At 38.1% G+C, this 17262-nt stretch overlaps 1 protein-coding gene across 1 annotated transcript in view; it reads left to right on the top strand.

The window, feature by feature from the left end:
- The window catches only part of PRKAR2B (protein kinase cAMP-dependent type II regulatory subunit beta), a 119652-nt gene that overhangs the window by 15506 nt on the left and 86884 nt on the right, over positions 1 to 17262 (top strand). Inside the window, exon 2 of the mRNA XM_030825933.1 lies at positions 11314 to 11349. Coding sequence (XP_030681793.1) covers positions 11314 to 11349 — 36 coding nt within the window. The remainder of the gene's footprint in view (positions 1 to 11313; positions 11350 to 17262) is intronic.

A 17262-nucleotide genomic window follows, 5' to 3' on the forward strand; every position in this document is an offset into this window, starting at 1 on the left:
TTTAACCTTCTATGTAGTATACCCTTGTATAAATATACACTTTATCCATTCTTTGGTAAATATTTTGGTTGTTAGCAATTTGTTGTTATAGTGCTGTAGTGAATGTGTGTGTGTGTGTGTGTGTGTGTCTTAGGCAAATGTAGTTTTTAAAGATAGTTTTCAGTGTGTGGTCTGGGTACCTCTGGGGGACCATTTCCCTCTCTTCCCAGACTTGCAAGAGTCCATAGGATGAAAATTATAATCATACTTCTAAGATTTTCTTTGCCTTTTTTTCTCCCATGCTCTCAGCATGATAGCTTATGGTAGAGTTTTCCAGAGGGTACATGATGTATGATATTGCGACAGATTGAATGCAGGAGCAAATATGAGAACCCAGCCATCTTCTATCATACCATATTTGCAAAAATGTAAAACAAAGTCATTCTAAATTTTACTAAGTTTTGTTTGTTTTGGAAAATATGTTATTAGTAACATGTAAGTTCTTTTAAATTCATATTTTAAATATTTATTAGTTTTAATTTATAATACAATAAATATCAGTGGATATAACCATATACGCAAATAATGATTGAGAGTATATAGAGGTTTTAAGATGGAAAAGTTTGTGGACTGCTGCTGTAGGGTAGGTACCTAAGTGTGGAAAGGTTGATTGTAGGGGTGCACAGCTTTGACTTCACCTCACATTGTTGTATCTGCTTTGTAAAGGTGTTGCACCAATTTGTACTCTCATCAGCAGTGTAAGAGTCCCTGATTTTCACATTGAAGCTAACATTCAATATTGTCAGATTTCAACAAGCTTTGACAGTAGGATGGATGTCAGATAGAATCTTAACTGTGAATTGAATTTGTTTTCCTCATTGCTAGTGACATTGAACATCTTTTCCTGTTCATTGACTGTATTTGTAGTTTATTTATTTCGAAAATTTTTTGCCATTTTTTCCATCTGGCTGATTGTGTTTTTCTTACCAATTTGTAGAAGGATTTCCCTCCCTCCCTCCCTTCCTCCCTCCCTGCCTCCCTTCCTCCCTCCCTCCCTCCCTTCCTCCCTCCCTCCCTCCCTTCCTCCCTTCCTCCCTCCCTCCCTCCCTTCCTCCCTTCCTCCCTTCCTCCCTTCCTTCCTTCCTTTGATGTTCTGGCTACCAACCCTATGTTGGCAATAGTCATTGAGAAAAATCTCCCAATCTTAGGTTTGTCTTTTCATTTTGTTTACAATAACTTTGAACATAATTTTTAATGTTAATGTAGGCTAATGTTAATCGTTCCTTTTGCTTGTGATTTTTTTGCCTTGTTCAAGGATTTCATCACTAACCAAATTAAAAAGATAATCTCCTTGTTTTCCTGTAACAATTTGTAAGTCTTGAGTTTCATCTTTAAGGCTTTAATTAATCTATAATTTATTCTTATATATGGTATGAATTAGGGAATCTCATTTCATTATTTTAGTATGCATCATGTATTGACTCATTTTTTCCCCCACGGATTTTTAAATGTTAAATTTCCATTTATATGTGAATGTACAAATTTCCACATACATGTGAATGTACTTCAAGCTTCTGTTCCGTTCTGTTGGGTTTGTCCTTTCCTCAATGCCTCTTTCCCTTAATTAATGTGACTTTAAAATGGTCTTGATATATGGTATGGTAACTCTCACTTTTTTTTTTGCTTGAAAATGATTGAACTGTTTGTAGGCTTTTATTATTCCATAAAACTTTTAGGATATGCTTCTTCAGTTTTGTAGAAAGTCTTTATTGGTAGTTTTACTGGAATTGCTTGAATTTATAAACAAAGTTGGAGATGACAGACATTTTAATGATACTGAGTCTTCCTATCCATGAACATGATATGTCTCCTTTTATTCAGTCTTCCTTTCATATTCTTCAATAATGTTTTATAATTTTCTCCATAAGGAGTTTGCTATCTTTTCTTTTCTTTTTTTTTTGAGACGGAGTCTCACCCTGTCGCCCAGGCTGGAGTGCAGTGGCGCGATCTTGGCTCACTGCAAGCTCCGCCTCCCGGGTTCACTCCGTTCTCCTGCCTCAGCCTCTCCGAGTAGCTGGGACTACAGGCACCCGCCACCATGCCCGGCTAATTTTTTTGTATTTTTAGTAGAGACGGGGTTTCACCGTGGTCTCGATCTCCTGACCTCGTGATCCGCCCGCCTCGGCCTCCCAAAGTGCTGGGATTACAAGCGTGAGCCACCGCGCCCGGCTGCTATCTTTTCTTAGGTTTACTCCTATGTAACTTATCACAACTGGGATTTTAAAAATTATACATTTTAATTTGCTGTTGCTGAGAATATATAACAGGAACTGGTAAAGTTCAATAATAAGAGGACCCTAATCAAACTGAGCAAAGACTTGAACACGTCAATAAAGAAGACCTAAGAATGGCTGGGTGCGGTGGCTCATGCCTGTAATCCCAGCACTTTGGGAGGCCTAGGCAGGCAGATCACTTGAGGTCAGCAGTTTGATACCAGCCTGGCCAACATGATGAAACCCTGTCTCCACTAAAAGTACAGAAATTAGTGGTGGCACATGCCTTTAATCCCAGCTACTCGGGGAGGCTGAGTTAGGAGAATCGGTTGAACCGGGATGGCGAAGGTTGCAGTGAACCAAGATTGTGCCACTGCACTCCAACCTGGGCGACAGAGTGAGACTCTGTCTCGGAAAAAAAAGAAGACATAAGAATGGCCAATAAGCACGTGGAATGGTGCTCGGTATTTTTAGTTATCAGGATAGTGAAAATTAAAACCACTGTAAGACACCGTTAAACACACACAAGAATGGCTAAAATAAGATATACCTTATGTTGGCTGGAACTCCTATATGGTCCTTGAGGGCATAAAGTGATATAAACACTTAGGAAAACTGTGGGCATATTATAAAGTTAAGCATTCACCCACCTATCACCAAGCAATCCCACTCTTAGGTATTTTTTTTTTTTTTTGAGACGGAGTCTCTCTCTGTCGCCCAGGCTGGAGTGCAGTGGCGCAATCTCGGCTCACTGCAAGCTCCGCCTCCCAGGTTCACGCCATTCTCCTGCCTCAGCCTCTCCGAGTAGCTGGGACTACGGGCGCCCGCCACCACGCCCGGCTAAGTTTTTGTATTTTTAGTAGAGACGGGGTTTCACCGTGGTCTCGATCTCCTGACCTCGTGATCCACCTGCCTCGGCCTCCCAAAGTGCTGGGATTACAAGCGTGAGCCACCGCGCCCGGCCACTCCTAGGTATTTAAGAAAAATAAACGTAACATTTACAAAATGGTTGTAAACATATGCTTTTATTCAACCAAAGTTATTGTAAACAAAATGAAAAGACAAGCACAAGACTGGAAGTTTTTTCAATGAATATTACCATCAAAGGGTTGAATATTTAGAAGAATATTAAAAATATTTATACAAGCTTTATTCAAAATAGCTCAAACTAGAAACTGAAATGTCCATCAACAGGAGAATGGAGATATATATATTGTGGTATGTTCATATAAGGGAATACTACTCATCAATAAAAAAGAACAACAGGAATTAATCTTATGTTTGCATGAAGTTCAAAGACAGGCAAAGCTAAACTACAGTGGTAGAAATCTAACAAGTAATTGCCTATGAGATAGTGGGAATTGACTGTAAGGGGGCTCAAGGAAACTTTACAAGGTGTTGAAAATGTTTTATATCTTGATTGGAGTGTTGGTTGTGGATGTATATGTTTATCAAAACTTATTGAATTGTACATTTTATTGTATGTCAATTTCACCTCTTTTTTAAAAAAAAATTGGAAATGTGGACACTCTTGAAATCTTTTTTTTCCCACATTTTAATTGAGAAATGCCATTGCCTTCTGCTCTGATTATCTTGTGAAATCTTTCATTATTCTTGTTAGAGACTAAAACCAGGTTACATTTTCATAATTGTGGGGCATAAATGGTACTGTTTTTAATAATACTACTTGAAAAAAAGCCGAAGACTAGTCAAGCTCTAGTGTTAAAAGTCTATTTTATGTTTTTAGCCAGTACTATATACTATATTTTAATTTATGGATTTCAGAAACTTAATACTTGTTTACATAACATTTGCTTTTTTTTTTGAAACCGTGTCTCACTCTGTCACCAAGACTGGAGTGCGGTGGTATGATCTGAGCTCACTGCAACTTCTGCTTCCCAGGTTTGAGTGATTCTCATGCCTCAGCCTCCCAAGTATCTGGGACTACAGGTGTGTACCACCATGCCTGACTAATTTTTGTATTTTTAGTAGAGACGGGTTTTACCATGTTGGCCAGGCTGGTCTTGAACTCCTGGCCTCATGTGATCCGCCCACCTGGGCCTCCCAAAGTACCGGGATTACAGGCATGAGCCTCCATGTCTGGCCAAATAATCTTTAGGTGCCACCCCTATTATATTATTTTTTATTAGCGCTATTTCTTCAGCATTTTTGAACCTAACGTATATTGTAGCCAGCAGTGTAGAAAAGCCTTGGGGATACAGTAATGAAGCAGACAGACAAGGAAGGACCCTGCCCTCATGGAGCTTATAATGTAGCGAAGGAGGAGACAGACAATAAACATAAAACAGTAGGTCTCTTTAGCCAGCTCTGGAGAAGAGGAAACAGGATGATACCATTCAAAGGGACAAGAGGGGCAACTTTAAACTGGGTATTCAGGGAAAAGCTTACTGAGAGGGGGTCATTTGAGCTGAGACTGGAATGGCAGGAATATCTTCATTCTGGGAGGTGTATGGGAAAGGCTTTGAGTAGGGGTATTCTCTATAACCGTACTCTTACTAGTAGGTTACTAGTAGGCCAACCTCAATCACATCCCTGATTGTTCTCTCAGTTACTCTTCATTTCAAAGTCTCCCTCCTGCCTTTTCCCTTTTGTTTCTCCCAAATTACCCTTCTCTGGAGCTGTTTTGTTGTGGCTTTATAGACATGTAGCAATTTGAACTCTTTGCAGCTTCCAGCTTTTCCAGTATTCTTAGCCTAGTTTGGATTGTTTACTCTCACAAGCAGAACATTGGTCTCCATAAATCTGCTCTTTACATGAATCTGACCATACAGACTTACAAGAGACAGTTTTGTGTATGGAGAAGCAGAAAGTGAATTTATATCGTCTTGACAGTGGCTTTTCCTAGCCCTTTCTACTTACTCTGAGCCCACATTTAAAATCCTGAAAGTATTTGGGAATGTTTTTCTTGATATTGTTACTGCCTCAACTCTCTGTGTAGTTTTATAAAAATTTAGTCATTTTAGGACTCTTCTAGCTGAAACTGTATTTTTCTCTCTTTTTCTAAGAGGGCATTGTTGGTAAAATCCTCATGAATTAAGAAGTGGATACTCATGTTCATTCACAAGCAAAAATATGTTTTTTTCTAATTTAATCATTCTATTTTATTACCTTCATATTCTAAAATGTCAGTTATATTTTGAGGAATTCAGTTAGTAAATATAGAGAAAGTCTTTGAAGTTGGCACTTTGTAAAAGCAGAAGGAGCATCGATATTTCGTCTTACTCTGCCCCACCTCCAGCCTTAATCCACATGTCTGAGTGGATTGGACACCTGATCTCTGTGCTTCTTGCTGTATAATCAAAAAGGAAGAAGAAAAGTGGTCTCCCAAATGCTGGCTTCTCAAACAGCTCCCGTTATGTCTCATAAGAAGTGCCTTGAGGTACATGGTTCATAATCTGTGTTTCGTTGAGACCAAGACCATGAAGCCTTGGAGGGTACCCACCAACTATTATTCTGTCCTTGTACCTTTGAGCCCTTCCACAGGCTGAATCTCAACAAATTCCTAGGCACTGTGTATCTAGAAATACATAGTATTTCAAGGGCTTACAAGACAGTGACTAGTAAAGTATCTCTGAGTATTAATAATTGTGGTCAAGGTTCAGTACCTTTTAACAAAAATGTAGAAGATGAAGTGGTCCTTTTCAATACCAGAAATTATGTATGTATTAAAAGTTTGCAAGTTGTGTGTGTTAGATTAATTAGAAAAATTTTCAAGTTTTGTTGTTTGCCTATTTGCTGTTGACCTTTTAAAAAAGTTAATTATTCCTTGGTTCAAGGGTGAGCCTTACTTCACTTTAATTTTTGAAGCACAGGCATAAGAGAAATTAATTTATTCTGCACTAAATTTACTGTCAAAAATAATTATCTTACATGGTTTCGATTTACACAGTTTCTAGAATATTTTATTTAGACAGCAGATTCAGAAAGTGTTTATTGCTAGAAAAGGTGACTAATGGGAGGATAAGGATGCTAAAATTATTCAGCTGAATCCAAGATTATTGTGTATATTTCACTTAGGGTATATGAACACGTCTGCAAAAGGCTAATTTAATTAACACAGCTCCAGTGTAGATAGGGTAGTTTGTTTTTTATTTTTGTTTGCTTGGTGTGTGTGTGTGTGTGTGTCTGTGTGTGTCTGTGTGTGTGTGTTTATGACTGCAGATCACAGCTCAGGGCTCTTGTCTCTTTAACTTGGAGTTTCTCTCCCAGGAGTATGCTCAGAGATGCAAACTGTGTGTACTGCTATCAACCTGACTTTTAGTTTCAGATTATCTTAGGTTTTTTAGTCTTCTACTGGATTTCTCTGTCACCTACATTTTTCTAAATTAGGTAGCTACTTGCAGGATGTAAGTCTTTGAAGCCATTGTATTTTACAACTAGACTTAATAAGCTCTTCAAGGGCAGGGACTCTTACAATTCCAGTGCCCAGCCTCCACACTCAATACAGCAGCAAAATTAGTGGGGACAGGGAGACTTGCTCTGTTTCCTTGCAGAGTTTATTGATGCATTCTGCAGGTATTTACTCAGCACTTTTATCTGCCAGGCACTGTGATAGGCTTTGGGCATGAAGAAGTGAGCAGATAAGCACTTCCTGCTGGCCTGGTGCAGAACTCAGTCCAGCAGGTGTGGGAGGCTGTTTTCACTGCTGAGATAGAGAGACTCCTTCGGTTTATCCAAAGTAATGGAGGATTTTTCTTGTAAGGACACGGAAGGATTAAAGAAGACTTGAATCAGTTACACTTCTGGGTCTCTTGGGAGCGTAGGAACTAAACGAATCTAGTGGAATATAGTTTGGCAACTGAAGAGATCTCTGGTTATACAAGCACGAAGATATTCATAGGAACATAGGACTCAGTGTTCCACTGCAGTAGTGTTGGGGAGAAAGTTAAACCTTATATAAATATTTTTGTCTTTTTTCCTTGGGGATTCACTAAGATCTTAGGTTATATTCTCTTAAAAATGCTAGGATTTTACTCTGTTCTTAAATCATATTGTTTGTTTCTCCAGGCATACAATATGTTCCCTATTTTTTCGTTCTATCCTAGTCTCTTGTTTTCTCTCTATGTGGTGTGTGTGTGTGTGTGTGTGGTGTGTGTGTGTGTGTGTGTGTATTCACCAAATATCCACAGAATAAGAAAATCTAAAGGTAAAAACCGAAAGTCTGAGAAAATTTAATTTGACTTGTCACATTTTAAAACACCTTCATCTGTTAACAGTTTTTGGGAATTTGTATTGCTATGTATTTTTTACATTTAAAAAGTGGTAATATTAGTTTACAGTAAATAAGCGTCAGTCTCTTACATTTGAATAGGAATTTATAGTTGACAGGTACATCCAAAGATGTTTAGGTTTTTTTTTGTTTTTGAGATGGAGTCCTGCTCTGTTGCCCAGGCTGGAGTGCAGTGGCACGATCTCCACTCACTGCAACCTCTGACTTCTGGGTTCAAGCAATTCTCTTGCCTCAGCCTTCTGAGTAGCTGGGATTACAGGTGCTCACCACCACGCCCGGCTAATTTTTTTTTAATTTTTAGTACAGAGATGGGGTTTCTCCATGTTGGCCCGGCTGGTCTTGAACTCCTGACTTCAGGTGATCTGCCCACCTCGGCCTCCCTAAGTGCTGGGATTACAGGCATGGGTTACCGCACCTGGCCAGGTTTTTTTCTTCAGAAAAACCCCCTGAAAGAAGGAGGGCAGATCTTACTCTCCATATATCACAAATTGAAAATTTAAGTCAAGGTTACATGGTTCATCTATGCCATGGGAAGGCAATGTGGCCAGTATTAGAGCCCAAGGCTCCTGTCTGCCAGTTGGGTGGTCTGTCCATGCCCCACGCCTCACCCCCTCCCTGCGAGTGATGTGGAAGGTTGGGATGTTGGCAGTGCCCATCCTCACCTGACATACGTTCCTGAGAGAGAGGACTGAGCATAGCTTGGCCAGATGCACATTTATTTCCAGCAAGGCCTCCACCCTGAATCCCAGCCTTCTTCTGTATTTTGATAATTAGACTAAAAAACTTAGAAAAATGGTGAAGGTGGCCGTTAACTTGCTGCAAGTTTGTACAGGAAACATTTGTGTTTCGTCCCTGCAAGTGGAAATGGAGGGATATGGGTATGAGAGATTGGATTTTTGGTGATTGTTCCCAAAACCCAGTATTTACCTTAACTACTGCATACCACTTGTTTGGTACACCCATCTTCTTAACTGTCCAATCCTATGTCCCATTTACTGTTGGGAAATGAAAATCATTGACTTAAAACCTGTCTACCCACAATTTAGAAATTAATAGAATGTCTAACAAAAATATCAAGGAGAAATAAAGTTAAATAATTTATAGCAAGTAAAATGTATTTCAGTATGTGCTTCAGCATGTACTCAAGAAGACAATGTAGTTAGATTGCCCCACCTAGATGTAGAGGCTCTATGAATATAAAAGCTGCAAACGGAGTCTGATCAAAAAGCATTGTACTAGCAATGCAAATACCATAAGGAGCATTGTAGTAGTCGCATGGTTTTCTGAAATGATGAACATCTGTTAGTAAAATTCCAAACAAAGCAAGAAACAAAACACACAAAAAGCCCAAATTTGATTTATGTTGTCATTGTGTTGTAGAAAATTTGATGTATATTAAAACTACATAAATGAATCATGTGTATATAAAGAGCTGTATTAGGATTTAGGCCCAGATGGTTATAAATGGACTTTTTTTGCCAATGTGAATGCCCAGTGGGATGTTTTAAAAGTCATGCAGGACAAAAGTTGTAGGTTGCAGGACAGTTCTTTGTTGTGCAGGATTGTTGTGGAGTTTGCCTGACAAAAGCCAAGGAAGGGTTTTACTGAATTACTGTGACAATCAAAATTGCCCCCACAAATTTAGAAAACATCTTCTAGATAGTGATGCCACCTTTGTGGAAAACCTCTGCCTTAAACACTTCAGAAAGACACAGAAATCTAAGGACCCCAGGAAAACAAAGACTTACCGACCTTTCAAACCAGGAGCTCATAGTCCTGTGGCTTCATCATCTAAAGAGGCTGGAGGGGGCAGAGGGGCAGAGAATGTCTACTATATTTTTGCCCCAAGGCTGAGAGAAGTTTTTAACCTTCATCTTGCCTGTGTCTGCTTGCATTCTCTGTTCTGCTTTCCTGTGGTTGCATTTTTTTCCATTTTGTTTCCATTCACTGTCCTTGTAGCTTGCTGGGGAGGCACTCTTTAGACTAACTTTAATAGTTGCAAAAAAGGGGTTTGAAAACTGATGGGCCTTTATGTGTATGTGTAGTAAAATATATATGACACAATTTACCTGATGCAAGTTTTTAATATAAGTAATTTATGACTGTGCAAATACATGACTAAAGTATTGTGGTATATAAATAGTAAATATTGTATGTCTTTCAGTCACTTTGGAGGATATAATTTGTTATAAATGATAATATCTTGATAATTGGGTTTATGAATTATTTCACAAAGTTAATCTTTAATCATAATGAAGATCACCAAGGAAGATAATATTCACTTATTGTATGATTTCAGGAATCTGTATTTTCACTTTCTGTTCTCTCTGAGGCAGCGTTTTGATGCAAGATACTCGTAAATTCAGATTCTCCAGCTGTGATGCAGAATGACTGTGTGATCTAAAACAAACTAATAAATTTCTCTGAGACTTACTGTAAAATGTACTCATCAGTTGTTTGAAGATGCTGATGTTTTTTTTTTTGTTTGAGACTGAGTTTCATTGTGTCACCCAGGCTGGAGTGCAGTGGCGCGATCTTGGCTTACTGCAACCTCCGCCTCCTGGGTTCAAGCGATTCTCCTGCCCCAGCCTCCCAAGTAGCTGGGATTAGAGGCACCTGTCACCATGCCCGGCTAATTTTTGTAGTTTTTTAGTAGAAATGGGGTTTCCTCATGTTGGCCAGGCTGGTCTCAAACTGCTGACCTCAGGTGATCTGCCCACCTTGGCCTCCCAAAGTGTTGGGATTACAGGCATGAGCCACCGTGCCTGGCCGAAGATGCTGATATTTGATAGCATGATTGTAAGGATTAATGCACTACACATCTGACATAGTTTTACTATAGTACTTGTTCCTTTGCATACGTATTTTTCATGCAGTGCAATCATACTGCTGATAAAAATTTTGTCTTTTTACTTGACTTAGTGTTTCCATAGTGTAAACAAATTTCATAATTACTCTCCTAAAAGTATTGAAGTAGACTCATGACATTCTGTTACCAAAATACTGCATAGTACATTGTGTCCTTTCTTTATATAAGATGAACCAGAAATGTACCTGCTTCTCTTGAGAAGAAATGTTTTTAAAAACCTCATTTCTTCAGATAACAATGTCATCAAAGCCAAGAAGATACAGAGCTGAGTTGAGTCGGAGGAGTGGGCAGATGGTAGGCTTGCCAGCTGAGTGGTGCGCACACCAGGATGAGATTGCAGCTTTCAGTGGACAGATTTGCGTGTTATGGACATTTGGATTGCACAAAAACTGTCAGAACTATAAATCTGAGACTTTCAAGGATATACTATCCTTCAGCTAAAGATGATTTCTACATACGTGAGCAATTTCAGTTGTGTTTTCTAATTTTATCATTTAAAAAATGATGCTGCTGAATAGATTTATTCATACATTGCTCTTTCCTTCACTAGTAGTACTTCTTTAGGTTAAATCTCTAGTATATTTACCCTATTAAGTGACACAAATCTTTTATAGTACTTGGTGTAATTGCCAAATTGTTGTTTAAAGGTATTGTATTGCTTCATATGGCTCCCAGTTAAGTAGTTTTAGCTGTCTGTAACTAGGGATTTTTCTTTTAATTTAAAGTGCTAATTTAATAGGTCAAATATTGATTTCAGTTTATATTTATTTGATTATTAATGAATTTCAGCATTTAATTTTTGTATATTTATGGTATTTCCTCTTATTTATTCATCTTTTTCTTTAGTTAAATTATAAGATCGTTTACCAATTTGAGCCTTTTCAAGGTTTTGGGAAAATTAGCCTTTTAATCTAATCATATTATTCTGCTTTTTCTTTTAGCTCCAGTAATAAACCGATTCACAAGGCGTGCCTCAGGTAAGTCTGATTATATTATGGATTTTGTTTACTAATGGTGACATTTAAAAAATAATATTGGACGAGAAGGTACAAAGAATAATTGCTGTATAGTAAACCTTTATTTGTCAGTTATTTTTCCCAGAAAACACAACTATCCGATATAATCAGTATTTAGGAAGCAATTGAAAATGCCCTATCTAGGAAGCAATTTCAAATGCAATTGAAAATGTGAGTGGCTACACTGAAAGTCACACTGTGTACTAAACTGGTGGGCCTTTTTAAATGGAGACTCTCAGCCCAGGGTGTTATTCTTGCTCTTGATAGAATTACTACCTGTATGGTTGTCTGATTTACCAGCCACAATCTAGAAGCAGTGATTTAGCAGATGGGTAAAGGACACCTTAGAAACAGTGATGAGTGAGTGTTTGTTTTTTTGTTAGTTTGTTTGTTTTCGTAAGAGGGTTTTTAATAAGGGACAGGAGAACTCTTAAAATGCAGATATAAGAACTTGTCATTATGGGGCCATTTAGAATAGGAGCAAATTGCTTTACATTTGTTTGTGCCCCTGAGGCTATTGCTGGTGTAAATATACCACAGTACCCTAATGTAGTCAGCATGATAGGCCTTAGCCATTAACAAGGGCATACATTAGGTTCAATATACTGTGTACTATTTAAACTGCTGGGGAAGTATGAGACAGAATTAAGAGCATTTCTATCCAAAATGGCTTAAGTAAAATGAGTTTGGGCATTGAGATAAACTATTATTTAGAAAATTCACCATATGGCATATCTTCTCTGAATAAGAGGACAAATGAAGTGAGGGCAATATTTGATTTGAGAAAATTACTCTTTAAGTATACCTGGAAATTTTTTGTTAAACCCAAGATAAACATTTCACACAGATCATCTTTGGAATTTATATAATACAATTGAGTCATTTATTTCACAAAATTACCTTATTTCCACCTGTGCTGTAATATTAAAGACATTTTAATGTTGAATTTTATTTTTGATTTGTCAGCAGTTACTGGTCTAATTTACTTTTGTTATGTAGTGACCAGGTCTATAAGGATAATGTGCTACATTGGAATAACATCTACTTTATCATTCTGAGCTTTTTGTAATCTCAAGCCATATTTATTTTAAATGGTGAAAACAAGTGTAGATTGTAATGCCTTTTGTGGAATGAGAGGTTATGTTTATGTCAGTAAGGCATCAAATTTTATCCCAAAGAAGAACTCAAGTGTGATCATATTCTAGTGTAGTTGTCCTTTATGAGCAGTGATGGGAATAGGGGAGGAAGAAGAGAGAATCAGTATTGTGATGCCTTGTCTTCATGAGGTGAAATTCTTTCAATAGAAACACAGTTAAGAGTCATAGAATAAATAATCACCCTTTCTACCTCAAACCGTATGACATGTGACATTTATTTCTGGGCACGTTCCATTTGTATTTGTTGTACAATATACGTATCATTGGCCGGGCGCGGTGGCTTACGCCTGTAATCCCAGCACTTTGGGAGGCTGAGGTGGGTGGATCACGAGGTCAGGAGATCAAGGCCATCCTGGCTAACATGGTGAAACCCCGTCTCTACTAAAAATACAAAAACAAAATTAGCTGGGTGTGGTGGCGGGCGCCTGTAGTCCCAGCTACTTAGGAGGCTGAGGCGGGAGAATGGTGTGAACCCGGGAGGTGGAGCTTGCAGTGAGCCAAGATCTCACCATTGCACTCCAGCCTGGGTGACAGGGCGAGACCCCATCTCAAAAAAAAAAAAAAAAATATATATATATATATATATATATATTTTAATTGATAGATCAGGGGCTCCAGGGTATAGGTTAGTTTTGAAATGCCATTATTTTATACCCCACCCCCATATGTGTCCAATACATTTTAGCAAGACTTGGCCAGAATTGTAGAGATGATGTAATGCCACAAAGAAATACACATTAAAATCAAATGTTGCATTTATTCCCAGAATGACAGGTAATAAGAAATGTCAGTGAAAACAACAGGAAACAATTTGGTATAAATAAGATGATACCAAGTTCAGGAGTCACGCTGTATATAGCAGTAAGCCTTAAAAGGAGTAAAATTGTTATCCCAATAATATAATTTGCTGGAAACCATTAGGAGAATGAATCTTGACATTAATTATAAGAAAGAAAAGAGAACTAATTTATGGAGTACCACTGATGGATCAGGCACTGTGCTAAGCATTTTATATACATTTTTAGTCTTTCAGGCAAGGAAAATAAAATTATTCAATACTTTGGATAAAAAAAAGTGGTATAAGAAAAAAGGGAAGAGGATTTATTTAATCATCTACTTGTCTGTATTTTATTTGAGACTTTCTTATTTCTTATAAAAGTTTGTCTAAAATGTTTTTGGCAAAGAATATAGAAAGAGTCTTAAGCCATCCTGAGGAGGAAATGCTACAGTTTTTTTGTTAATTTAATTTAGTGGCTAACATGAAGTTTAGTAGTAGAGATGTACATTAACTTTTTAAAAAAGTAACATTTCCTGAAAATAAAAAAGAAATGATTATTTTCTCAAAATGCAGTCAATTGTATTTGATAATTAAAAAGATTTCTTATGATACCTTTTCTGATTGAGTTTTATTTCAGAGATACTTTTTCTTTTCATAACCCATAAAACTTTAATGTAAGAATGGTAATTTAGGGGAAGAAAGTAAGTCAGGTAAAATCAACTGGAAGTCTGTACGACATGTTTGTTTTTTATTCATCTGTTTTTAAATTAAAGTTACCACAGTAAATGCTATATGTATATATTACAACAATAGATACAAAACATGTAGTGCTAGGTGTTCTATCATTGTTGATTGAAAAGAAAAAATTACTATGAATTATAATTAATAACTCATTAACTTTCCTAAATCTTTTGAGTTTTTGGCTTTTGATATTCATACTGCATCTATCAAACATAAATATTTCAAACCTGAATAATTTAAACAAAACAGTTCCCCTTTGGATACCTTTTTCTTTTGTTATGAAGATGAGAGGAATATTCATGCTTAACAAATACATTCTTTAGGATTATTTTTACACTTTTAAGAACACAATTTGTGCTATAGTGTCTTGTCTTCATGTGTTCAGTGCTGGCCCACAAACATGTCAGATTTTATTTTTGTAAGTGAAAGGAATCAGTTTCACTCAGTATTTTCAAACAGAATTCCTAGCATCTTAAGTTTGTAGAGGCTTCAGGGTTGTATAAGCCAGCATCCTACTTGGTACAGGAGTGGAAGGCATGTAGAAAGCATGACTAATGGAGAGAAGCGTAGATGGGCACCAGAAGAATAGGACCCAACTTTACTGATTAGATTGGGTAAGTTCCACAAAACATGATGAAAAACTGTCAGATGTCTTCTGAAGTCCAGATGTATTTCTGATATCATCCTGACAGCACCCCATAACCTTATTTTTAAACAGTACCTCATGGTCCCATTTTTAAACAAAAGAGAAATACTGCTTTTGGTCTCTTAAAATGCTCTTCAGCTCTTAATAATCCCTTCTTATCAGTACCTCCTTAAGACAGAGAGGCCTGGTATGGTGGCTCACACCTGTAATCCCAGCACTTTGGGAGGCTGTGGTGGGCGGATCACTAGAGATCAGGAGTTCAAGACCAGCTTGGCCAACTTGGTGAAATCCCTTCTCTACCAAAAAATACAAAAATTAGTCGGGCATGGTGGCGCGTGCCTATAGTCTCAGTTACTTGGGAGGCTGAGGCAGGAGATTCACTTGAACCCTGGAGGTGGAGGTTACAGTGAGTTGAGATTGTGCCACTCACTCCAACTTGGGCAACAGAGTGAGACCCTGTCTCAAAAAATAAAATAAAATAACCAATCATTATCCATAATCCATTTTATTTTATTTGTATTTGAGATGGAGCCTTGCTCTGTTGCCCAGGCTGGAGTGCAGTGGCACGATCTTGGCTCACTGCAACCTCTGCCCTCCCAAGTTCAAGGGATTCTCTCAAGTAGCTGGGACTACAGGCGTACGCCACCATGCCCGGCTAATTTTTGTATTTTTAGTAGAGACGAGGTTTCACCATGTTGGCCGGGCTGGCCTCCAACTCTTGACCTCAGGTGATCTGCCCGCCTTGGCCTCCCAAAGTGCGGGGATTATAGGTGTGAGCCACTGCGCCCTGCCACATAATCCATTTTACAATATGGGCTTTTTGTTTTTTTGGAAGATTATTCTTTTTGGTGGAAAATGGAAATAATATATCATTTGTTGTGAGTACTAAAAATTAGTGGTGGTGGCTGGGCGCTATGGTACACACCTGTAATTTTGCCACTTTGGGAGGCTGAGGTGAGCGGATCACCTGAGATTGGGATTTCCACACCGGCCTGGCCAACATGGTGAAACCCTGTCTCTACTAAAAATACAAAAATTAGCTGGGTTTGGTGGCGGGTGCCTGTAATCCAGCTACTTGGGAAGCTGAGGCGGGAGAATCGCTTGAACCTGGGAGACGGAGGTTGTAGTGAGCTGAGATTGCGCCACTGTACTCCAGTCTGAGCGACAGAGGGGGAGACTCCATTTAAAATCAATCAATAAATAAATAAAATAAAAATTTAGTGGTGGTAGTAGAAGTAGTAGCTCAGTAAATATTTTAAGAGTAAAGCTTTAATCAAATAATCCTGTTGCTTCACTGTTCACCTAATATATAGAAAATATCCTAGGGTTTGAAGTTGTACTGACTAGAGTTTTCCCATTTTCTTTGTTTTTTTTTTTTTTTTTTTTTTTTTTTTTTTTTTTTTTTTTTTTTTTTTTTTTTTTTTTTTTTTTTTTTTTTTTTTTTTTTTTTTTTTTTTTTCTTTGTGAATTTGCATGTAAGTTGTTTACTTCTTTGAGTTTATTTATTTTCGTTTCTTTCAGCTTGGGATCTTAACAGCCATATTCAAGCTTGTGGGGGTTAAATTGGATGATTTTTATTATTAAAAAAATTTTTTTTTTTTTTGAGATGGAGTCTCACTCTGTCGCCAGGCTGGAGTGCAATGGCACAATCTTGGCTCACTGCAACCTCTGCCTCTTAGGTTCAAGCGATTCTCCTGCCTCAGCCTCCTGAGTAGCTGGGACTACAGCTGCACACCACCACACCTGGCTAATTTTTTGTATTTTAGTAGAGACAGGGTTTCACCATGTTGGCCAGGATGGTCTCAATCTGACCTCGTGATCCACCCACCTTGGCCTCCCAGAATGCTGGGATTACAGGTGTGAGTCACCACACCTGGCAAATTTTTTTTTTTTTTTTTAGACAGGATTTCACTCTGTCACCCAGGCTGTAGTGCAGTGGCATGATCTTGGCTCACTGCAGCCTCCGCCTTCGAGGTTGAAGTGATCCTCCCACCTCAGCCTCCCTAGTAACTGGGAGAACAGGTGTGCACCACAATACCTAGCTAATTTTTATATGTTTTATAGAGACAGGGTTTCGCCATATTGCCCAGGCTCGTCTTGAACTCTTGAGCTCTAGGGATCCTCCTGCCTCAGCCTCCCAAAATGCTGTGATTATAGGTGTTGGATGAGTTTAATGAAGCCCCCAGCAGAGTGTCTAGGCTTTTCAGAACGTTCGCTCTCAGCCTTCTTATAAATGTGGTTTAAAACAAAGCAATAAACCCCTCAGCTTTTTGCCTTAGCCTGTCAGAATAAAGCCTTAGAGAGTCATAATACAGTTTGATAGTAATCCTTTAATATGGGCATCTTTTTATTGTTTATACATTATAGGTTTTTTTAAAAATTGTAATGGTTTTCCTCTGTGATTTTGTCTCTGAATTGGGGAGGGGCTAGAAATGTCCAGTTAATCTTGAGACAGTGCCTTGCATCATGAGGTTGGAACTCTGAATTTTTTTTTTAATCCTAAGATACTGTTTTGAAAAAGCTACCCTTCTAGAACAGTTTACAGAGTTCAG

The sequence above is a fragment of the Nomascus leucogenys genome, chromosome 13, assembly GCF_006542625.1.
Source record: "Nomascus leucogenys isolate Asia chromosome 13, Asia_NLE_v1, whole genome shotgun sequence".
Classification (NCBI taxonomy): Eukaryota; Metazoa; Chordata; class Mammalia; order Primates; family Hylobatidae; genus Nomascus; species Nomascus leucogenys.